The 21988-nt window shown below is 39.6% G+C and overlaps 2 protein-coding genes across 2 annotated transcripts; one reads left to right on the top strand and one right to left on the bottom strand.

Moving 5' to 3' along the window:
• Positions 1-1668: 1668 nt before the first annotated feature.
• EIF2S1 (eukaryotic translation initiation factor 2 subunit alpha) lies at positions 1669-11615 on the bottom strand. The gene is made up of 8 exons (XM_062494623.1): positions 11395-11615; positions 9767-10008; positions 8252-8331; positions 7672-7823; positions 5138-5244; positions 3272-3369; positions 2496-2639; positions 1669-2200 (listed from the first exon to the last, which is right to left on the bottom strand). Exons 2-8 carry the CDS (start codon positions 10005-10007, stop codon positions 2075-2077), a joined length of 948 nt encoding a protein of 315 aa, XP_062350607.1. The 5' UTR covers position 10008; positions 11395-11615; the 3' UTR covers positions 1669-2074.
• A 559-nt stretch (positions 11616-12174) lies between these two features.
• Positions 12175-21774, top strand: ATP6V1D (ATPase H+ transporting V1 subunit D). The gene is made up of 9 exons (XM_062495098.1): positions 12175-12305; positions 14625-14742; positions 15873-15952; positions 17172-17239; positions 17912-17956; positions 18370-18473; positions 18858-18924; positions 20197-20275; positions 20896-21774. The coding sequence occupies exons 1-9, from the start codon at positions 12265-12267 to the stop codon at positions 21035-21037; spliced, it is 744 nt and encodes a 247-aa protein (XP_062351082.1). The 5' UTR covers positions 12175-12264; the 3' UTR covers positions 21038-21774.
• The last annotated feature ends 214 nt before the right edge of the window (positions 21775-21988 follow it).

The raw sequence follows: 21988 nt of genomic DNA on the forward strand, positions 1-21988 counted from the left end.
TCTCCATGAATAGAGAAAGAGCCAGGTTGAGACACAAGACATCAGCTCAGCAATTCCTAAAGATCTTTAAGTGCTGCAGCTCAGCAAAGCCCCAGTACTCCCTCACTAATAGGCCTCCAAACATCCATCTTATACCTACTCCTTCCTGCTTCTGCAATGCATGAGAAGGATCCACCAGGTTGTTTCGTGCCTTTTATTTATTCTTGGTTGAAATATGCTCAAGAGAAAAAACTGGGAAAGCTTGATTGTTTCTGCCAGGATGACAAGCGATTGGAATGCATTTATCTGTCATCCTCACTGTCCTGGTCATTTTTTTCAGGCACCCAGAACCGACTCAGACTTTTACCCATCAGCACATTCCAGCTCTAATTAGAAAATGTCTGGTAGCTACTGAAGAAATTTAACAAGCTTGTAAGTTACTGAGAGAAACAATTAACAAACCAGAACAGCTCCCACAGATTATACCAGCTGTAATCCCTTCATTGCACTCCTTCCTTCCTTGGAGCGTGCGTGGCTCACTCGTCAGTCTTTTTTCCTTTACAGAATTATTATGGCATGGAAATCGCATGATACAGAGTTTTAAAATACTTTGTTCTTTACTCTGAAGTACCCACCTATTGTGTTTAACAGAAGTCAAATCGCTATTTTAGTGAATGGGCACAGTTGGCAGGCTGTCATACACAGCTGCTTAAAAATATTTTTTTCTTCATTTTGCCAATTTGCACATTCAAATATTTTCCAACATTCTGTAAAGACTGAAAGTTATTTACCTTTTTCAGCTTTGCTTTACTATCAGAGTTGAACTTGAACTTCTCTCATACCCCAGCATGCATGAGCAACACACAGCCAACAGCCTTTTAGAATGCTTTTTGTGGCAACAGCACCTAGTAAGCATATAGTTTGTATCATGGCAGTAATAAGAATGCCTAACTAAGGCTCAAAGCCTCATTCTTCATGCATTTTCCCTCTAGCATCACAAAATACTAAGGGAAAAAAATGGGCAGTATGGGCCATGACAATAAAAAAAATACCAACACATTTAGAAATCTAGCAAGCTGGAAACCTTACTTAAAAACCACAACTGTTTCCCCTCAATTCCCACTGACAAGGAAACAGGATTTTAAAATTATTTTTTTAAACTCCAATTTAGAAAGCACATCTCATTTCTCTTCTTCAGAGAAGATAAACCAGTTTTTTCCTAGAGTGACTAACTCAGCTCAGTGTAAATGGGATAGACACTAGGCAGAACTGAAAGTCATGTTGCAGTGCTCACAGACAGTGCTGCCCATTTTGAAGTATGTTAAGTTCATTAAAGCTCCTGCTATGTTCACCTCTCAAAGCAAAGTGCTATATGTAGTTCTTCATTTATCAGCTGTTTATTGGAATGGAAACAAGCTGTTTTCAAAGTTTTCAAGTTCTCAGTCCCTAAATGCAGATGATAAATAAAGGAAATGCTAAACCAAACAAGTCTGCATCAACAAACTTGCAAGTAAAACATGAATGTAAAACGTTTTGTTCCACTCATTCTCAGCTTGATTTAAAGCAAACAAAAGAAAGCCCTTTCAATGTTAAAGAGGAGTCACCCATTAGTCATACTGTTCCAGGTTTTATATTCACACCACTCTAGGCCATTTGACAGAAGAGGAGGAAAAACCCAAAACCTTGGAGTTACATAGCCCAGAAATTTATTGAATATTTGCTCAAATACATTCTGTATAGAACTGTTCCACTTGCATGGTTTTGCTGCTCCCAGGAAAGATCATGAACAGATGCACTGAGCTGTAATCACCAATTAGGAATTGTTATGTACGAAAGTGTTAAGTATGGGGCTGCAAACTCCGTCTGGCCAGATCTGTGTCTTGAATTTGACTAGGCACCCTCCTTTCAAAGGGTTCAATTTGTGTAAGTTGCTGCACCAACTGTTATTTAGAAGAGCCTTTTATATTTTGGTCTTTTTAAAACAGGAAAACACTTGAAATATTTGAAGTTTCCAATACAGGAATCATTTAGTCCAGAGTGTTTGCAATGGGGTTTCTAATTTTTCATATGGTCTCTCTTCTAAGTTATGGAACATTTAGTCTTCTGTTTTGGCTTCCATTTCCTCAGCATCATCATCCCCATCCACTTCAGCATTTTCCCTCTCCAGTCTTTCCAACTGCCTTGCAAGCTCAGTCTCATCTGTGTCAGTGACCACCTTAGGCTGAAAAAAACCAAACCAGAACACATGGCAAACTGTCATAAAGAAAGGACACATCATTTGTAGACTCTGATTCTACATAAAGAGCAAGAGATAAAGTATGTCCCAAAGTCACACAATAAAACCCAGGAAAGCCAAATTTTCTGGCCATGTTTATTTCAGGAACACAAAAGTTCTGATTTTTCTGTTTTTTTAATAACTTTTTGCTAAGATTTATTGTAACACTACAGATCTTGCTCTACTTTTTAGAAATATTGCAAGGAAAAAAGTTGCATTTTAGAATGTAGTTTGTTCCTACCTCCATCTGCACATTAAAGACTCCTCTCTTCTCCTCAATTTTTTCTTTAATTACAGCCATGGCTTGATTCAGAACAGACAGTCCTTCAGTTCTCTCCAGTGTTGTAGTAGTCATCACATAACGAGGAGGGGCTATCAGATTTATCTACCACATTGTAAAGATTGGGGAAAAAAGCAAACTCAGTAACAAAGGAAAATATATTATGCCTAGTTAGACCACAGCATCAAAAGCATTAAACCCCATATGTTTTTTATGATGCTTGAGTAAGTAAACTCTTTCTTTTGTTACAAGAGGCAACAATAAAAAGTAATTTTTAAAGTAGAGAGTACTTCCAAGTTTTTTAAAAACACTTATTCAGTAGTTCACTTAACATCCAAAAAACTGTTGGAGAAGAAAAATTAGGCCTGGATACAGCAGTCATTCTACCAACACTCAAATGAAAGAGGAGCAAACTTTCCTTTTTTTACACAATCTTATACCTGAAAATAAAATGTATTGCTCCCTAGTAGAGACTGCATAAAGGAACAGTGGGTATATGCCAATAATGGACTTCAGTAAATTGAACAGAATAAATACAGTTTCCCAAACTTTGAAAGGCACTGCACAACCACAGGAAGGACTGCCAGCACATAGCTGAAAGAAGTGTGTTAGTCCTGCTAGAGAAGAGTAGGAAATCAGTCCCATGGCTTTGTTGGGGCAGAGCAATTACACACTACTGGTCCCTGAGTGCATCAGAAAACTTTGCTTTTGACTCCATTATTAAGACTGACACTCACTTTGATGGGCATATTCTCTGTGGAACAGTTCAAGCCTGCTCTCAAAGCTTCTTTTACTGCATCTATGCCTTCGTAACCATAACAGGCCACCTCAATATCTATGACAAGAGAAACACAAATAATAAAATTTTACTGTTTCCAGGAACTGCAAAATATCTAAAGCTTTAATAAATCTTTTTAGCAACTAATATTTATCCACAATGAGAGCCTCAGTAGCTTCCAAATCTAAGGAAGGTATTACATTTGCTTCACTTGTAAGTTGAGGTAAGAGTCTTTAAAAATTCTTTAGACAGCACAACATTTTACATTGTGCTTTGAAATGCTGGGATACAAAATTATACACTCATATTCACTCACTTCTTATCCAATAAATACAACACCAATAATTCTGTACTTCACATGGAGAGATGAAGTTATAAAAGCAATAAATACCAGAAAAAAATGCAAGATCAAGAAAAGTGAAACTTGGAAAGAAACACATCCACGAAGTTATGGAATTCCATCAGCAATTACAACAGAGGCGCAGAGGCATCACTTGAGGAGCATTAGAATACATTTTTATAAGGTTAACATGGTTAGAATAATAGTCAGCTATAGCCTTTTATAGGTGTTTGAAAATCACGGCATAAACTAGTGCTGGTGATACCTGTAATACTCTGACCAGTGAAAAGACAAAGATTTCTTTACCTGTATAGCAATGGCACAAGACTAAGCTACACAAAGTTGGTTTCACTTCCAGGTGACTCACAAAAGCCTGCTAATTCTGAGCTATCAGGAACAAATTCACAGAGGAACATCCCAATCAGCCTCTGGACGAGAAGAGAAGGCAATGGCAAGATTCTACACTTGAGCTGATGACAAAATTAATGACTTAGACCATTAAGAACAAAACAGGCAGCATGATGGAAGAAGGCATGCTCATCAAGTAACTATATGCAAAAGCGACGTAGTTCTGTTCATGTTAGTAAATGCACTCTTCATGGCAATCAAATAAAAATTTTGAAGCCTATATTAACTCCTGGCAGTCTAAAGCAACAGGTAGAGGAATTTTACATTACCTTACTTTTTGTACGGTCTTCTTTACTTCAGCGTCCTGTGGAAAAGGCTTATCTCTTCACAGTAATCAGCAAGTTTTAATGCTCTTCAATATATACTTGCAGAGCAGAGGCAATTTCTCAATCTAGTTAAAAATGTGATTCTGCTACACTATCTGTTTAATGGCAATCATACCATTAGGCTGTTCTGTAGAGCCAAATTTACAGTTTTGAAGTATGTCTTCTTAAGTCATGCAGTCGTGCCTTTTCTGCCCACATTAAATTTGTAAGAGACAAACTACCTCATACATTAGAGCTGTGCTAAGCTTGAGCTGATATGGTCTACTGAATGGTTTGCAATCAACCCGTTAAGAAATACTATTTTCACATGTTTATGAACAAGTGACTAAGGCACATGCTGTGGCTGTGCTGACAGAGTTGAATCATCGTGCCAGGGAATCAATGAATTTAAAACTCTGAATAATGAAAAGCAGTATTACAGATGCAGTAATACTATAAAATATTTAGTTTCATTGTGTGCCAATGTGATATGACAGACTGCATTACCTATCATGACAACGAGTCCGTGTTCCAAGGAATCTGCACTTTGGGAGGAAAATTAAAAGCCAAACCACCTTGCACTTTGGGATAGAATCCACACAGGCAATTTGAAAGCAACCCTTGATTAAGGATTGTCTTAATTCTGAACAGCTCCATTCAAATATCAGCATTATGAACCATAAGTTTTAACTGAGTTTATAGTTTGCAACAAGATACACTACCTCAACCTAAGCATGGAGACAGGTTCAAGGAGCACGTGGGAAGAACTCACCAGCTCTGATTTTGACTGCCTGTGGTGTCAGACGTCTGTTAATATTGTCAATCAATACACGCCTCTCTTCCTCTGTTAGATCCAGGCTGTCCAGGATTGCAGGGTCTCTGAGGCAAACAAAGCAACATTACAGAAGTTATACTGAAGGGGAATATAGCACAACATAAACTTCTGGTACTATTTCTATTTCTTACAAATAATCCTAGATATCTATTAGGCAAAGAAAACAGGGAAACTTTTTAAGAACCCATTGAAACACTGCAAGAAAATGAACACATCTCTTTCAAAGCATTTTCCATCAGTAAACACAGCAGGTAAATATTGTTTACTCAATCTGTTCTTGGAAGGAATCATCTGAATGATTTTAGTTGATTTTTTTTTAAGTGAAGGAATGACTTTTCTCCTGCTCCCTTTATATGAGATAAATAGAATGTGACAAGTATCCAGCTTCTTGATATTGCTGTATTTCCTCCAACGAGAAGATAAACTCGTACCACATAAAAACAAATCCATGATGAATCTGGAGTTTTAAAATTATTTTAGTGTTTCATTCAAACACAAGATATTTGTCATTCTACAAAGTAACCTACACTCATTCCATGTTATTCTGTACTTGTTTTTAACAGAATCTGGATCGAAGACAGATACTTATCTACTGGCTACATTCTCAGCTAAAGCAAGGATAAAGGCTTTTTAAATCCCAAGCTAATAGCTTCAAATTCAGAGATCTCAGAAGCAAACTCCTCTGTTTACCAGTATAAATTAGCAGCTCTTTTTTAAAAAAAGTGGTGTCAATTTTCTACTGCTGTATTAAATTTATCCCAAATCTATCTGAAACAAAGAACATAACCAAAAAACTCACAAAACCAGTTCCTGTTCTGCAGAGACAAACGTTTTCTGAAAAAAATACCAGACCATGTACAATACTACCAGCAGGTAAAAATGAAATAACATGGCCCAAAAGCTAGAGGTAGTACAACAGACTGGTCTCTGCTGCTAATAAAACATCATCTTTCATGTTTTGTATTCTAAGTATAGAGAGCAGAAGGGCCAAACAAGCAAACAGAACCCAGAAACATGACAGGTTTTACAGATCAAAATATGAAGCTGTATGGCAGAAGTGAGTTATGGTACATACAAATTCTGCTTTATTTCCAAACTATCCTGTTAAATTCACCTGTTAAAGCATTTGGCAGACTTTCAACAAGAGGTCCCCAATGTTTAATTTTTACTGATTAGAAGGCAAATATACTGTCCAATTTCTGCCACAGGTATCATGCTGCCTGAAACTCCAAAACACTAATCCTCAACAGTACAAAGAAAGGAATGACAAGCCAAACTCTTAAGAGGGAATTCTAAACCTCAGACAGCACTCCAGCAAAAATAGGAAGGCAGTAATATCCACATTGTACCATTCCACTGCTATACATTTATGTAGAATAACAACAGAAACAAATAAAAGCACAGTCCACAGTCAGAAATCTTAAGGCATTACTGATGGAAAGATGTCTTGAGATCAGACTGCAGGAGTTTGTACTCCAAACTGAATAGCAAATGAGCAAAAGGCCTGTACTAGGGAGTTTTCCTGAGTACACAATTGAAGCTAAAACAGCCAGTGTAACTAGAGGCATTTTTTTTAAAAAAATTCTATTATACAGGTATTTAACTAAGTATTTATCAGTTAAGACTGACCTGGAATTCCTTTTACAGCAGCATGTCCAGATTTGCCCTTTACCAGTAAATTTGCTATCACCAGAAAATAATCATCACAATATGAAACAAAACACGTTAGTTCTAAATGAGGACACGAGCTGTTTCTTCCCCAAAAATGCAGAGCTGGTTTTCAGCTACTTAAAACACTGCCGAGTGCCCTGCTTCCTAGAGTCACTGCCATTTCTAAAAACATTATTACTGCAGTCTAGCTTTCAGCTCCAGTTCATCACTCACACACTTAGCTGCTATAAAAGAACAAAACTGAAATCCAGTTTAGGATTGACAATTTCACTGTAGATTCTGTAGAGGGAAACCAAATACTTCAATTCTGAAAGCAAATTAAAATATCAGACTCGATTAAAAAAATAAAAGCAATCTATCTCAGTGCATATTTCCTTAGCATCACAACTTCCACCTCTTTTTTTTTTTTCTAATTCCATTTCTAAGTTTATGATCTCATTCTTTAAGTCTGAAAGTGGAGAGAAGTAACAAGTCAGCTTGTTGCATTTATAAAAAGAAAAAAGCTGTCTGTGCAGTGAAGAATGACAATCAGCTCTGAGTAGAAATGTCTTCAGACATAGAGGTAGGTATTTCTGACAAAATCTGCCTCGGACTAAAACCAGGCAAGTTCTGACAAACAAAGAGTAATGTTCTTCCTCTGTGAGACTGATGTCAAAATTTACTTGACCAGAATATTCTCCGTACTGAATCTGGGAAAGAAACCTAATGATACAACCTGAAAGAATGTGGCGACAGTAATACTGTCAGGAAATACTTCTCTGCAATTTGAAATAAGCCCCTAGAAGCACAGAAATCCTTACGAGACTGCATGCTTGAATGCATCATAAGCACCATATCCAGGTCTTTTGTACTTGTCATCAAACACCCAGGCAGTTCTCTGGAACAGGCTCTCAAGCTGCTCATCCTTAGTGTACTCCAAGACTTCAGCAACATGGCGAAGGATGCTGTAAACCTGCAACACAGAAGTAGTAAAATCCCCAAACCAAATACTGAAAGCAGACAAAAATTTCTACTTGGAGGTGTTAAGTCCACACAGCAGTAAGGATGGGAGCCTGAAACTACCTGCATATCGTTTCAATAAAAAGTTGCCCACAGTGTGCTAAACTGGCACATACTTTTGGATTTCTTATCATTTAAACACACCCTTTTACATCCTAAGTTCTCAACTGACATCTTTCTTGATTTATTAATTACTTACTAAGCAGCATACCATGTAACACTAATGGACACATGAGCTGGTTATGTATCTTTGCACGGGTAATGAGAATCACAGCATGCCTAACACAGGAACACTTTACATTCATCTTAAGTCTGTGCATTTTGGTGGCTCAAGAAAGAAGCTGGAAATACATAGGGCCTAAATACAGAAAGGCGACTTACAGTCTTTGATTTTGTGAATTTGTCTTCACATTTGATTGCCTCCTCTGGAGAAACTCTTCTTTTTGACAAATCAATATAACCTATTGGGGAAGAAGATTTTAAAAGTGTCAGCTATTGTGCAATCTGACTCCTTCAAGAGAAACTCAGGAAGAGCAAACTCTGGCTCAGGATTTGCCCCCTGCCTGCAGTATCCCATAGGTTGCTACAGAGAGAAACAAGACCAAACCTTCATGAATTTAAGCAAATTATGATCCAAATTAGGATACAAAATTCTTTCAACTGTAAATACTTACACTAGCAAATTTTTTGATCATTCTTTTCAATTACTGCATTAATATTTTCTCTCCAAATTTTGAAGACATTTTCCTAATATCTCAGCAACTAGTAATCTATTTTTACATTTCTGCACAGAGTTTGGGAAAATCACTCCAGCATACAAAGAAGCAAATTTAATGCGTATTTTTACAGTGCTCAACACAATTTAATTTGAGGCTGGCACCCCATCACTCTAGCTCTGAACAGCTTCCTAATAAAATAGGCTCAGCCTGAAAGAAAAGCCCATGAAAAAAATTCTTTTGAACATTCTTCTAAATTTTAAAAGGTCTCCACCTGTTTCTCACAAACTATAGGTTCTCCAATAAGTTAAATAAAAGACCACTAGATGAATTCCAGATGCATTTATCTGTTAATATGCAAACAAAATTAATCTGTAAAAGTATAGCTTCATTAGAGATGTTGGGAAACTTGTTTCTACTCAGATTTATCTGCAATAAGTTTACTCTTGTCCTTCTTTCATCTCTGCTTTTCCTTATCCTGTCATTCACTAGTTATTCTCAAGAGTTAACTGCAGTTTCAGAAGTATTCTAGAAAAGCATGTAACTTGAGAAACATCATACCAACAGTAACACTTCTAGGACATGTGCTCAGTGTTCATTATTTCTGTATAGCTGGATAGAGATTTTAGAGATTGTGTGGAACAGTATTATTAAAATCTAAAACATTCTCAACAGAAATTACATTTAAAATACCTTCAAAAATTCAAACGTTAAAAAGACAGCAAACCCCAAACTGCCTGTACAATTTTAACCTGTCCCCTACAGAATTCCCAATGATTACATACTTGTAATCACCTTTATCGACAAGGTTTGAGACTTGTTAACAAACAGGAGGGATGGTGAGCACTAAATACTTAGCATCTAGATTTTGATGTCTACAGCAAATGATCCTTCTCTTCAGTTGACTTAGAAAATCTACATAGATATCAAAAGAAAATTCCACTTCGCTATAGTTCAGTGACTGATCTGGTGGGGACCCACTTAAATCTCTACTGATGTGATTTACTTTCATTAACCCAATTCCCAAAGGACACAGAGGAACAGAAGAAGGATCATAGGTATGATCAGCGATGGTATATTTTACTTCAATGCCTGGCAAAACCCATGAACACCTGCTTAGTTCACCAGCATTTCTGTCTACAAATTCAATCTTGGTAGAGCCCACCACATCCCCAGATACCTTTTTCTTTGTCCACTCTTATGACCACAACACATTCATTCCTGCCAATCCGGATGAGTTTGTTGATGGAACGAATACGTCTCCTGGACAGCTCACTGAGGAGGATCATGCCTTCGATGTTGTTGTACTCCAGCAGGCTGACATAGGCTCCCATTTCAGCAATGGACCGAACATTGACCATCACTACATCTTCCACCTCAGGGAATTTATGTTGGTAGAATCTACAGCTTAGACCCGGCATTCTGGAATTCAAGCAGAAAAACCAAAGATTTTATTTCGCAGTACATCACTCCCTTCTGCAAACATGGCAATAAAACAGCAGGGACTAGGGAGGATAAGGATGAACACTGGCAGGAAAAGTAGCAATTAGGATAAAGTTGTGCTTAGGTTTTAATAGAAATTAAATAATAAATTAACTTGTATTTCAAGTACTGTTACCACAACCATTCTCTAGGATGCTATTTTTTGCATTAATGTAGAAAAAGCTTTGCTACCCAGACTTCATTACCCATTTCAACTGTCATACTGCCTATACACAGCACTGCAAAGATTTCTTCAAGTGGGTGGAAAGGTGGCAGTGCACACCTCACATGCATCTCAAGTCATGAGAGTGTGTAACATTGTCACAGATTCACAGAATATTCTGAATTGGAAGGGACTCTCAAGGATCATTATCTGGATTGTAAGAGCAGGAGGACATGGGAGAGAAGCCTGCAGAGCTCATAAAGGATTTTGTACGCACATAATAAGACAGCATGTGAGGCTAAGAAAATGAGAGGCAGATGGAAGCTTCTATAGTACTGAGGAGAAGCAGACTCCAGATGACTTTTAAACTCAGTACAAGACATTCAGAGTAATCCTGCAAGACCTGCTCCAGAGATCAACTGTCAGCAAAGAAAGCAAAGGCATTAATCAGAACAGTAGTAGCCTGGCCTGAAGTACTCAAAAGGCAAAAAAAGTGCCTCCCAACAGATTGCTAGTCAGGAGGGGAAAAACCCAACAAAATCACATGAAAGAAACAGAATTCCTTCATTATACATTAAAAAACGAAAAAAATGGCAAAACCAACATTTCACAGTCAAGTAGTGGTAAGAAGGAAGCTTAAACTGCTTTATTTTTCTGATGATAAATCCATATGCTCTTCAATGTCTAACTAGGTTAGTTCAGTTGTCTATGCCTTGAAGTTTCACACAGAAAATTTTCTAGAGCAGCAAGAGCCTAAGATGTCAAGCCAAATGCATCACTCCTTCAGAAGGTTTTAGTCACCATTTTGAAGTTTGAGTCATGATCTTTACAGCAGTGCCAGTGTTTTCTAGCTACAAGATTTAAATTCAGAGTAGGAAAACAATGCGAAATGCTAGGTGTACATGTCCACACAATTCAGAAGATCATGTCCACCCTTATTTCCATTCTTAACTTGTAAAGAGGGGAAATACAGACTAGCATAGCATTATAAAAACACTCGGAAGGTTTTTTATAACTTTGTGTAAGCTGAAGCTGAACAAAGGACTCCAAGGTTAAAAAGGAAAACTTTACAGTTCCGCTTTCTAGTCCACTCAATGCAGCTCTGCTCAATCCTGCAGGTACTTATGGGGTACATGATAAAGCTGCACTGCAAAGCAACAAACCCGAGCCACAGCTAGTAAGAGCGGACGGACACAGCTCAGCACACACAGCACTTCACTCTTCTCTCCACAGTCACAGGGCTTTTATTTTGGCCTTCTGTGGAAACCCCCAGGAGCAACACTACGCCCACCGCGTCGAAGCTGGAATTCATCTTTTCCAGAGGCCGGACACGCCTCAGCCGAGGCCCTCGCGGCCGCACAACGCCTGCGGAAACAGAGCCAGCCCCGACCGGCGCCGCCGGCACGGGCGCTGCCCCACGACCGCCGCCGCACCGGAGAGGGGGCCGGGCAAAGCCCATCTCCGGCACCGCGCCGGCGGGAGGCCCGGGCAGCGCAGCCCCGCCGGCTGCCGAGCTCCGGGCGCGGAGCCGGTGCGGTCACGCCGGGCCCGGCCCTGAGCGGCGCCGGTCCCCACGGCCGCGGGCCCCACACGCCGCCCGGGCGGGGGCGGGGCCGGAGCGCGCGGCGGTACCTGGCTGCGGCCTGGGGGGTCCCGCGCTGCGCTCGCGCCCCGCAGTCCCGCGCTGGCCCGGCCCGTGCCGCCGCGTGCGCCCGACCGCTGCCGCCCCGCTGCGCAGGCGCCGCGACGCCGAAGAGAGAGCGGCCGCGCTCCCCTCGAGCGCCCCCTGCCGGCGGGCGGCCAGAGCCGCGGGCTCAGCCAATCGCGTCTCCTCCTGCGGCCCCCGGGGGACACGTGACCACAAGCGGCTCGCGCGGCGCCGCGCGGGCGTCCGGCTTCGGTCCCTTGCGCGGGGGCGGGACCGAGTCACGTGACGGCGGCGGCGGAGAGAGCCGGGCCGGGCCCCGCCGGTGACAGCGCGAGCCGGCCCCGCCGGTGACAGCGGTGACAGCCGGGCCGGCCCCGCCGCAGCCATGTCGGCCAAGGACCGCATCGAGATCTTCCCCTCGCGGATGTGAGTGTCCGTCGGGACGGGTCGGGGTAGCGACCGGGGGGAGCGCGGGGGCTCCGTGCGGTGCCCGAGGCGGGGGGAGCGGCGGCTCTCGGGGCGCCCAGGGCTCCTCATCGGGGCTCGGCGCTGGGAGTCGTTCCGCCGGTTGTGTGCGCTGCGCCGCTGAGCGGGGCTCCCCCGGTTCTGTGGAGATGGAGCAGCTCAGGGCCGCTCGTCCTAAACTTCATATTCTGCTTCCAGCCTCCATATGAGCGATATCAGCCCTCAGAGGGCCGCGGAAGGACCCGGCACCAAGATGCCGGGTACGGTATTTAAAATCATGTGATTACGCAAACCTTACTTAGAAAAATTTGTAGAATGTGTGTGTAGTTAAAACGGACAAATGGAACCACAGCTTCCCTTAACTTTGCAACAGACGATACTGCTGTACGAGAGGCTGGCCGCAGAGTGTTAAAAAAGAAGGAAGTAAAGTGCTCCCAGTGTAGTGGACAGTCAGGTTATTTTCCAGATCCAGACAGCAAACTGTTCGTCATGAAATCAGATGTCTCCTGAGAAGGCTTAGAAAGCTGCCAACATTGGAACAAACATAAACAATTGAATAAAATTGCTGGTTTAATAACGTTGTTCAGTTTCTCTTCGGAAGCCTCCAAGACAGACAGACTTTGCTTGAAGGTGAAAGGCTGTTTCAAATCTTCTTGCATAAAAGTGGGTTGATGCCCGCACGTAATCTTTCTAATGAAAAAGGATGCCTTGCAGGACAGAAAACCTCAAACATAAAATAATAATTATTCACTCTGTATGAGCTCAGGACATATAAAGTAACAGTTTATATGGAAAGATTAATACATTCCATGGCAGAGGTTCTGTTTTGAAATTTAGTTTAGAAATAAGCTATTGCATACACAGAAATGAATTATTGCATGCACTAAGTCATCTGGTCTCACTCCTGCTCTTTGGTAGTACATTTTTTCATTCAGTTTAGGTGTCCAAGGAGGGGGCACTTCAATCACTTTTGAAAGGTATCTGGTTTTGGGAGGTGATGTGTCACTGTGGCATGAGGGTGGTCATGTATAAAGGCCTAATATTTACAGGCCTGGTTTCAAACCAGGTGATAGACAACGATGTGGTTGGTGTTCCCAAAGGAATGTAAGTTAGAGTGGCAAAATAAAGATGACCTGTGTCTGCAACAATTAATTTTGTTAACTGACAGAAGATGATTTCACAAGGTTTACTTTTTATGTTGGTTTGGGGTTTTTTTTTTTGTTGTTATGAAGTGGCTTGCTGGTATGAGCCTTTTCTGTGCTGGATATCTTCAATTCCAGAAGCTGCTCAGTTTCCTTAAGAGTAAACAAGACTTTGTTTATTGCACTCTCAGAGTGAGTGAGATCTTGCTTGAACTAGAAGGCCAGCCAGTCTTTGCCAGGTGGTGAACAGAGCAAACAGATTAGTTCAAGGTGATGACAGACACCTACTTGTTGGGAAAGTAAAGTTGCCATTTTACATTCTGATTTTTCTTTTTAATAGTAAACTTTTCATAAAGCATTTGTGGTTTTCAGTTATACGTATTTGGTAGATGTTAATGGAGCTATTCTCATCACATGCCAGTAGATGTGGCCAGTAATGGATTCCACTGTGTAGACAGAATCTTAATTATACTTATTTTTTCCAAGGTCAGAGAGGAAATGTGTAAGAACTTGACTTGAGCAGTGTCCTTTGTGCACAGTGGCTGCATGTAGAAAGCAGTACAGTTCCTAATTTCACACCAGAAGCCTGTAAGTGTGCTAGTGGAAGTAAGGGTGAAAGCTACAGCTAGCTCACTAACATCCATCCCTTTTAAATTGTTGCTGCTTTTGACTGTCTTTAATAGCTTGCAAATCTATGCAGCATATGAAGCTAAGGAAGACCAGAATGTGCAACTGCTTCATCTTTTTGCTCTGTAAAATCAGAATATGGCATCAGCTGTTCTGACCACATGAAGAATTTGCTGTGTTGTCTGATTTTGAGAAGATGACATGGCAGTAAAAGAACTTAAAAGCAATACCAGTGTCACAGTGACAGTGGGTATTTGGAGTAGTTTGATTTCTGGTACTTCTAAGTCATGAAAAAGAATGAAAACTCTTATTTCCTATTATAGAAGCACTGAAAGATGTCTTGTCAGTTTTCCATGACTTTGACTTCACAGATAATAACCTTGTAGTTCTTGTTGATGATGGAGATAAATATAAATTCTCTTCATATGCCTGTCAGAAAACTTCCCGTAAACTTTTTCATAATCCTTTCAGATGATGCAGGATGTTTTTTCTTTATTCCTCTGCTTACCAGGGCTCAGACCATCATGAAGGCTCGTTTGAAAGGAGCCCAAACAGGTCGTAACCTCTTAAAGAAAAAATCTGATGCTTTGACACTTCGATTCAGGCAGATCCTTAAGAAAATTATTGAGGTAGGTAAATTAGAATCTTTTGTTTGGCTCACTTTACTTGAAACCTGTCTCTTGTGCATTGCTGTTCTGCTAACTTCATTAGATAGGCTGGAATATAGGACAGCTTTCTGGCTAATCTGTTTTTTGTTAGTGAGACTACTGAGAACATGAGGAGAATTATTTTTTTGGCTGCAATGATACAGAAACTTGGAAGAGTTAATATTCTTCACCTCTTTCCAGACAGTCTTAGCCTCTGCTGTCTTTTGTGTCCCAAGTTCCCTATCATCTCTTGAGTATTACAGGGAATATGCTCTGATGCTCCCAAATACTTTAGGATTGGTGTTAACATGTTCTGTAGCCCCATTTTTCTTGCTTTATCTGGCTTGAGGGGATACTGCAGATCTATAATGTTTCCTGCATGACTAGGTAGGTACACTAGCAAGCAGAAGTTTCTTTTGTTCCTTTATGAAGAAACACAGAGTCCTGCTTCTTCCTTTGTAACATGGATGATAAATCCGATATAGTCTGTAGAGCCTGTGTTGTTCTGTTCTGCCACATCAGATGTGTTTAGTTGTACTGTTTAAGCTGCAGCTGCTGCAGTGTCCATGGTTAGCAGTTGTCCTTTGTTGTTAGGCTGTGGACAAGCTCTTGTCAGTCTGTCATTGCTTTCTGTACCTTGTCTCACACACAAAGGCTGGTGTCTCTCAATAGCATGGATTTTAGCTACAAGGGCTACAAATCTGTAAAAACTGGGAAAAAATGGAGTGAAAAGAGAATACAATTTCACAAAGCTGCATATGTTTGTATATTGAAAAAAAACTTGAGCTGTCTCATAGTACTCCATACATTGTGAAGGAAGAATATTTTCCTACTGAGCCAATTTATTGTTGTGATTTAACCCCCATGTAATAGAATTTCATTATTAAGACATATCTTTTGCTGTTTCTATGGATTCTACAGTGTGAAACAGCTGAATTTTTTTTTTCTTTTTTTGCCAGTCACCTGAGAATTGCAGTTTCCAGTTTGAGAGTAAGCTATACATACTGGACCTTCTCACTCTCTTCAATTTCTTCTCTTTATGCTGCTAGTTATTTATCCTGGAAAAGAAGTAACAATGTGCCTTGTATTTGCTGCCTTTTTTGTTTTAACAGACTAAGATGCTGATGGGTGAGGTGATGAGAGAAGCTGCCTTTTCACTTGCTGAGGCAAAGTTCACCGCAGGAGATTTCAGGTGAGGATTGCTGGGCTTCCATGAGGATGTCCTACCTATGGGAAAGAGCTATCAACAAATTTTTATTTTCTCTTTTGGAAAAAAAAATGTAGATTGTTAAAGGCACCTAAAGAAATATGGCAGTGGACAGGATTAACTGAATTCTGTTACATAAAGGTGGGAGACATCACTGCAAGAGAGAGAGAATTTCCAACTCCACTGGAAGCTAAACAAAATGGAAAGATTAACACAATTTTGGTTTTGTACTTGGTTTGACAAGGTGTTGCTTTTTCCAGTTTGGAATCAAAAATGTAGGGAAGCAAGACTTTATATCAGAGTATTGAACAATTTGTTAATTTGGTCTTGTGAATTTGAGGGACAGATGTAACGCGTGCTCTTTTCTGCCAGTAAGTCACACAGTGATTTTACCAGTTGTTCTTATCTCCTACCTCACTGACCTTTGTCTCACTAGGGCTAGAGGAGGCTGTATACAAGAGGGGAAATAAATCCTTTTCCTTGAGCAGGATATTTTAATTGTGTTTTAATAAATTACAGTTCTGTCTAGGGTGTTTGTGTAATTCACTCAGGTGTACATGTGGGAAGTGTTTAAGCTTCAGCTGGTGGTACTACTAACTAATGGGGAAGAGCCAGGTGATCAGACAGTTGTAATCTGTGTGCTGCTGAAGAAAAGTCTTTTTGCCCTTTCATTTGGATATAGGGCTGTTTCCTGTCCTAACTAGTCACCGTGTTTAGCTATAAACAAGTCAGATTCCACCCTGTAAGTAAACTGGACTTTAGCAGAGGAGTTAGCTGTGGTGACCTGTTCTTGGAAGACCTTAAGTTAGTTTGGAATGCTTCAAGATGAATTGTTGTACAAGTGCAGGTATGGTAGTTAGTGGATAAATAAACTCATTAGTGGTCTCAAAGAACAAATACTCAGAAACTAAAATGAACAAAATGTTGTGGCCTTGGTTTGCATGTAAAGCCTTGAAATTCCTTCACTTTCATTGTGAAAGAAATCTTACAGGTTAATTAGACTCAATGTTATTAACAGAAACCTGTTTCTTTCAAAGCTTGTATGTTAGCTTTGAAGACTGTGCAATGAATACCATAGAGAACTGAACTGACAACATTTTCCAGGTCCTTGCAGCTATTTGATAACTGATTGATCTTGTATGTAATGATGAGTTAATGAACCGTTTCATCTTTCCTGATTAAGATCCGTTTTTCTTCCTTACAGTACCACTGTGATCCAAAATGTGAACAAAGCACAAGTCAAGATCAGAGCTAAAAAGGACAATGTAGCAGGTGAGTCCTTTCCAGGCCACTAGTACTTCAACTCATAAGGGAATTGTGGGAGAACTGGAAGTAGGCAGGAATGTATCCAAACACAGCCCCCTTTTTTTCTTACTTACCTCATTGTAGGAACAGTAATTGTTCCTTGTAATTTGTTGGCTTTTTTCACATACAGCTTATGATTTTTGTACTTACAGCTCATAAAATAAAATGAATGTGTGTGGACTGCAGGCCAATTTCTGAATCTTTGGACAAAGCATTACTTCCATAGAGCTTTACTGGAAAGCAGATCAGGAGTTAAGCCCCAAAGTTAAATAAATTTCAAGCAATTGTCTATCCACAGTTGTCTATGAAGAAAACAAGACAGATAAATAAGGACCGAATGATTAAAATATTCCTTAAGCAAAAGGAACGTATTACTAAACAGATACATAATAAAACTGAATAAACCAGGATACTTCCCTGAATTTTCCATGGGTCTTGATCTCTGCAAACTCAACACAATTCTGAAGTTCTGTATGGTATGTCAGAATCACCATGACTTAATTGTTCCCAGCTATGTAGGAATATTTTGTAAACAGAGCTTCTGACATTACAAAATTAGAAGCAAATGGGGTAAAAGTGAGTTGTATTTAATAAGTAACCCTTTAAGTCTCTTACATGCATTTTGTTCACTCTTGCCAGGTGTGACCTTGCCAGTTTTTGAGCATTACCAAGAGGGGGGGGACAGTAAGTACAACCCAAGTGTTTTCTGTCTTTATGTACTAATGGCTATTCCATGCTCATACAGAAGTACCCGTCATGTCTTAATGGAAATCAGTTTATATCATAGGTATAGGGGTACTTACTTCCTTTGATGCTTTGCCCTGGTCCTGTGACATGGAGGCATTATGAGGGACTCTAATAGATTCTGCTTTACTAAATCAGTGAGTTTTTCAGGTGAGGAGGAGACTTGTATTTCCAGATATTGAGACTTCCAAGTCTTACCAGAGACATGCATAACATAAACCACTATAAAAATAATTTGTTAATGGGAAAAGGCTTTAGCTTCTCACTTGATGAACTCTTTATAGCCCTGTAGTGTTTGAAGTATTTTTATCTAGTAAGGAAACACTATAATAGCAATAGTAACAATTTTTCAGGCTATGAGCTGACTGGCTTGGCCAGAGGTGGAGAACAGCTGGCTAAACTGAAGAGGAACTATGCCAAAGCTGTGGAGCTGCTTGTGGAATTGGCTTCATTACAGGTTGGTGGGAGTTAAGAAAGAACAGGATCGTTGGTTTCTCACTTTTCTAAAATGAAGGTATCATCTCTATAGCTGTAGCCTGATCTAGTCCCAGTGCTGTACAAAGTTGCAAACCTTTTTTAGCCATATTCCTGCTTCAGAGAAATCCTTATTCTTTAATGCTAGGAAGAAACTATTTTGGAGAGTTGGTATTTGTAACCACTTGTGCAGTATTCAGCATGCTAGTGACATTAATAGAAAACATTCTGCTTCTACCAAGGACGTAGTTTGTAAAGCTGCATTATAGACTTCACTTTCCAAGTGCTATTTGGTTTTGTGTACAGAATTGATGGAATTATTGAGTTTGTCTTGTTATGTATTAATTATTTAATCCCATTCCATCAGACATCCTTTATTACTTTGGATGAAGCCATTAAAATAACAAACAGACGTGTGAATGCAATTGAACATGGTGAGTATTTTTCCATTTGGGATGCATAACATTTTTCTATCTCCACGCAAGATGAGGAGCAGGGTCAAGGAAGCCACTGTTTCTTGTTAGAACTTCTCACCCATTCAAGAATGCTTTCTAGAAAGCATTACAATTAAGCATATTGGAAGAAAGAAAAAATAAAAGCACAGTGGAATGGACTGGAGGACACAGAAAAAAATTAATAGGCAAACATGAAAAAGTAACCAGGAAATTGTATTAAGAACCTACAGGACAAAAGTTTTACAAACATTCTGAAGTCCCTGCTAGTGACTTTGACTTAACTGGTGAAGCCTGTTGACTAGAAGCAAAGGATACAATGCTTCTGTGTATTAAAATGCTCCAATAGCTAGCATGAACTTCAAATAACTAAAATGCATTTAACTTTAACTCACTCTAATAAACTTTAAAACTGTAATGGTGGTACCAGGGGAGAGGCTGGTAACTTCTTTGTTTTGGATGGAGCAGCCCTTATGTCGATACCATGGTATTTTTCTTTGATCTGAATTTTTTATTCTTCACATTATTGTTTGTAAATTTGTTTCTTGCCATTTCTTAAGTACTACTACAATCCACACATTGACTGTGATTCCTTTTGCTGCAGTGTCCAGAGTTCTCTGATTGTTTCATGTTGTTGAGTTTTGATGTCCTGGATTTAATCATCCTTTTTGCATGTGCACAATAACATATTTCAATTCATGTTTCCAAATCATCCTTTTCTGCAGTTTTTCATGGACTGGTTTCTTTGAACATACAGGCCTAAACTAACGTTTATCACTGAGAATTTGACTTAGAAATTCTACAGCCTTCCAAATAATTTTGGTGGTGCTGATAACAGGTTTCTTCTTTTAACAAATTATTCTGACACAGAGCCTGGGCAGTTTGGTGTTAAAGCTGTGTTTAGTGTTCTAGCTTTTCTCTTGTGATTGTGTTGTATTTGAATATCTGTTTTCATTGATGGCCTTTTTAAACAGAGATAATTCTGAGTAAAGGTGCTATACTGAATAGAAGTTTCTGAAACAAAACGATGGAAGAACATAGTTTTAATTCAAATTTTGCTCACTTTTCAGGACTTAATTTTATGCTTTGTGTACTTGTTCATTGGGAAATAGTATGGTCTTCCATTAAAGACACAAATTTCCCCTAGCAAAAATAATTACTAGATTGATTTCAAACAACATCTGTGCATTACATTAGATTACTTCCTGGCTAATGCAACAGCAGTCCCAACTTCCTTATTTATATATTTTTTAGTGATTATTCCCAGGATCGAGCGTACTCTTTCTTACATCGTCACAGAACTGGATGAACGAGAACGAGAGGAATTCTACAGGTAATGGACTAGTTCAAAAGACTAGACTTTTAAAGATTAGAGTAGGTCTCTTCCTAAAATAGACCATTCCTCAGAAGGGAGTTAGCGGGAACTGTTCACCAAATCTGGCAGCAAACATTGTTAAACATGAACTCATCCTTACTGCACATTGAGTTTCCAGAGCTGGGCACTCACCAATTACTTGTCTGAAAGTTATAAATTAATCCCTTCCATTAAGTTGTACATAGCTGTCATTGTTCTTCCAGGGGGAATGATGTGATACAGTACCCTGAGGTGTTCTGCTTTAAGGACATCTTTGCCAATAAAGTCAGTGTTCTAGGCTATCTGAAACAAAAATGTCAGACCTGAAATGAATGAAAGAGGAATGAACTTGATTAAATACAAGTAGTATAATGCAATGTTTAGGGTCAAGAATATAATTTATAGTTTGGTTAAGTTTTTCAATTGCAGCAGCTAACAATAAAAGCCATTTTGCCAGATTTGATATTTGTTACAGAATTTTTGTTTCCTGTGGAACTTTTCCAGGTAGCTTTATCAAATCCAAATTGTATGGCATAGCTGCTAACCTGTTGTATGAAAATATATTTGCTTCACAGATAAAGCTGTATTTCTCTTCACAGGCTTAAAAAGATCCAGGAAAAGAAAAAAGTCTTGAAAGAAAAGTCTGATCAAGAACGGGAACTGCGGAGGGCTGCTGGTGAGGAAAGTGAGCCAGCCAATCTCTTAGCAGAAGAGAAGGATGAAGATCTTCTCTTCGAGTAACCCTGCACAGTTGCTGTGTATGGAGCAGGGGACCCAAAATACAGAATGTCCAGTTACAGTATAATTCAAGACATGTTGCCTCCAAGATACTTATGTGGCTTCTCATTTGGTGTCCAAGTCTTGAGTTGAATGGATTGTGGATTTCTCCAGGGAGATTAGAAATCTGGGAACTTGACTACAGGATAGGAGGGAAGGCAGAAATGGGTCAGATGCGTTACTGTCAGGAAAGCTTTCTATTCCATGTTCAGCCTGTTTCTTCACTTAGTAGGAATGACTGTTGATTATGTTTTTGAAGGATGGCTCTGGATTTGCCTAATCAGATTCATCTAATTGCTCCCTTCCTAATACAAGCAGAGAAAAATGTTACTTAGGGAGGAAGATGCATGTGATGTTCTTTGCTGCTGAACTAGTAATGTTCACGTTGCTTATATAAGCACAGCTCATTGTGCTTATTGGCACAGCTGAAGTCAAATGCCAGTAAAGGAAACTCTAGTTTTCTAACCTGTTCTTGAAATCCACAGTCTTCTGTGATATATTTTTGCTGCACGATTGTTACCATTGGCCTAAAATATCTATGGTTTTAATTAGAGGTTCTGCCAACTTGTGTACCGTCTGTGCTAGAAACAAGTGTAAATTTTAACTGCTAAAGTACCTGGTGTCTGGCTCAAGTTGCTCGAAGATGAGTCTTAAAATCTTGTTGTGTTGATTTCAAAATAAAACCTCTGCTTCACCCTTTACCCCTGATATGGAAACTACACTGAGCACATCTCTTAAAACCCTGTGCCCACATTTTTACTTTAATCTTTACTGCTTTAAATAAGTAACTATGGAGAAGTGGCTCCCTCCTGTCAGAAGCACATAGAAACAACCATCTAGCTACATGTTGCCACAAATCAAATTGCTTCAGTAGGCAGGCAAGCAAAGCAGATGTACAGGAGTACATCCCTCTGT

Source organism: Cinclus cinclus, chromosome 6 (assembly GCF_963662255.1).
Source record: "Cinclus cinclus chromosome 6, bCinCin1.1, whole genome shotgun sequence".
Taxonomy (NCBI): Eukaryota; Metazoa; Chordata; class Aves; order Passeriformes; family Cinclidae; genus Cinclus; species Cinclus cinclus.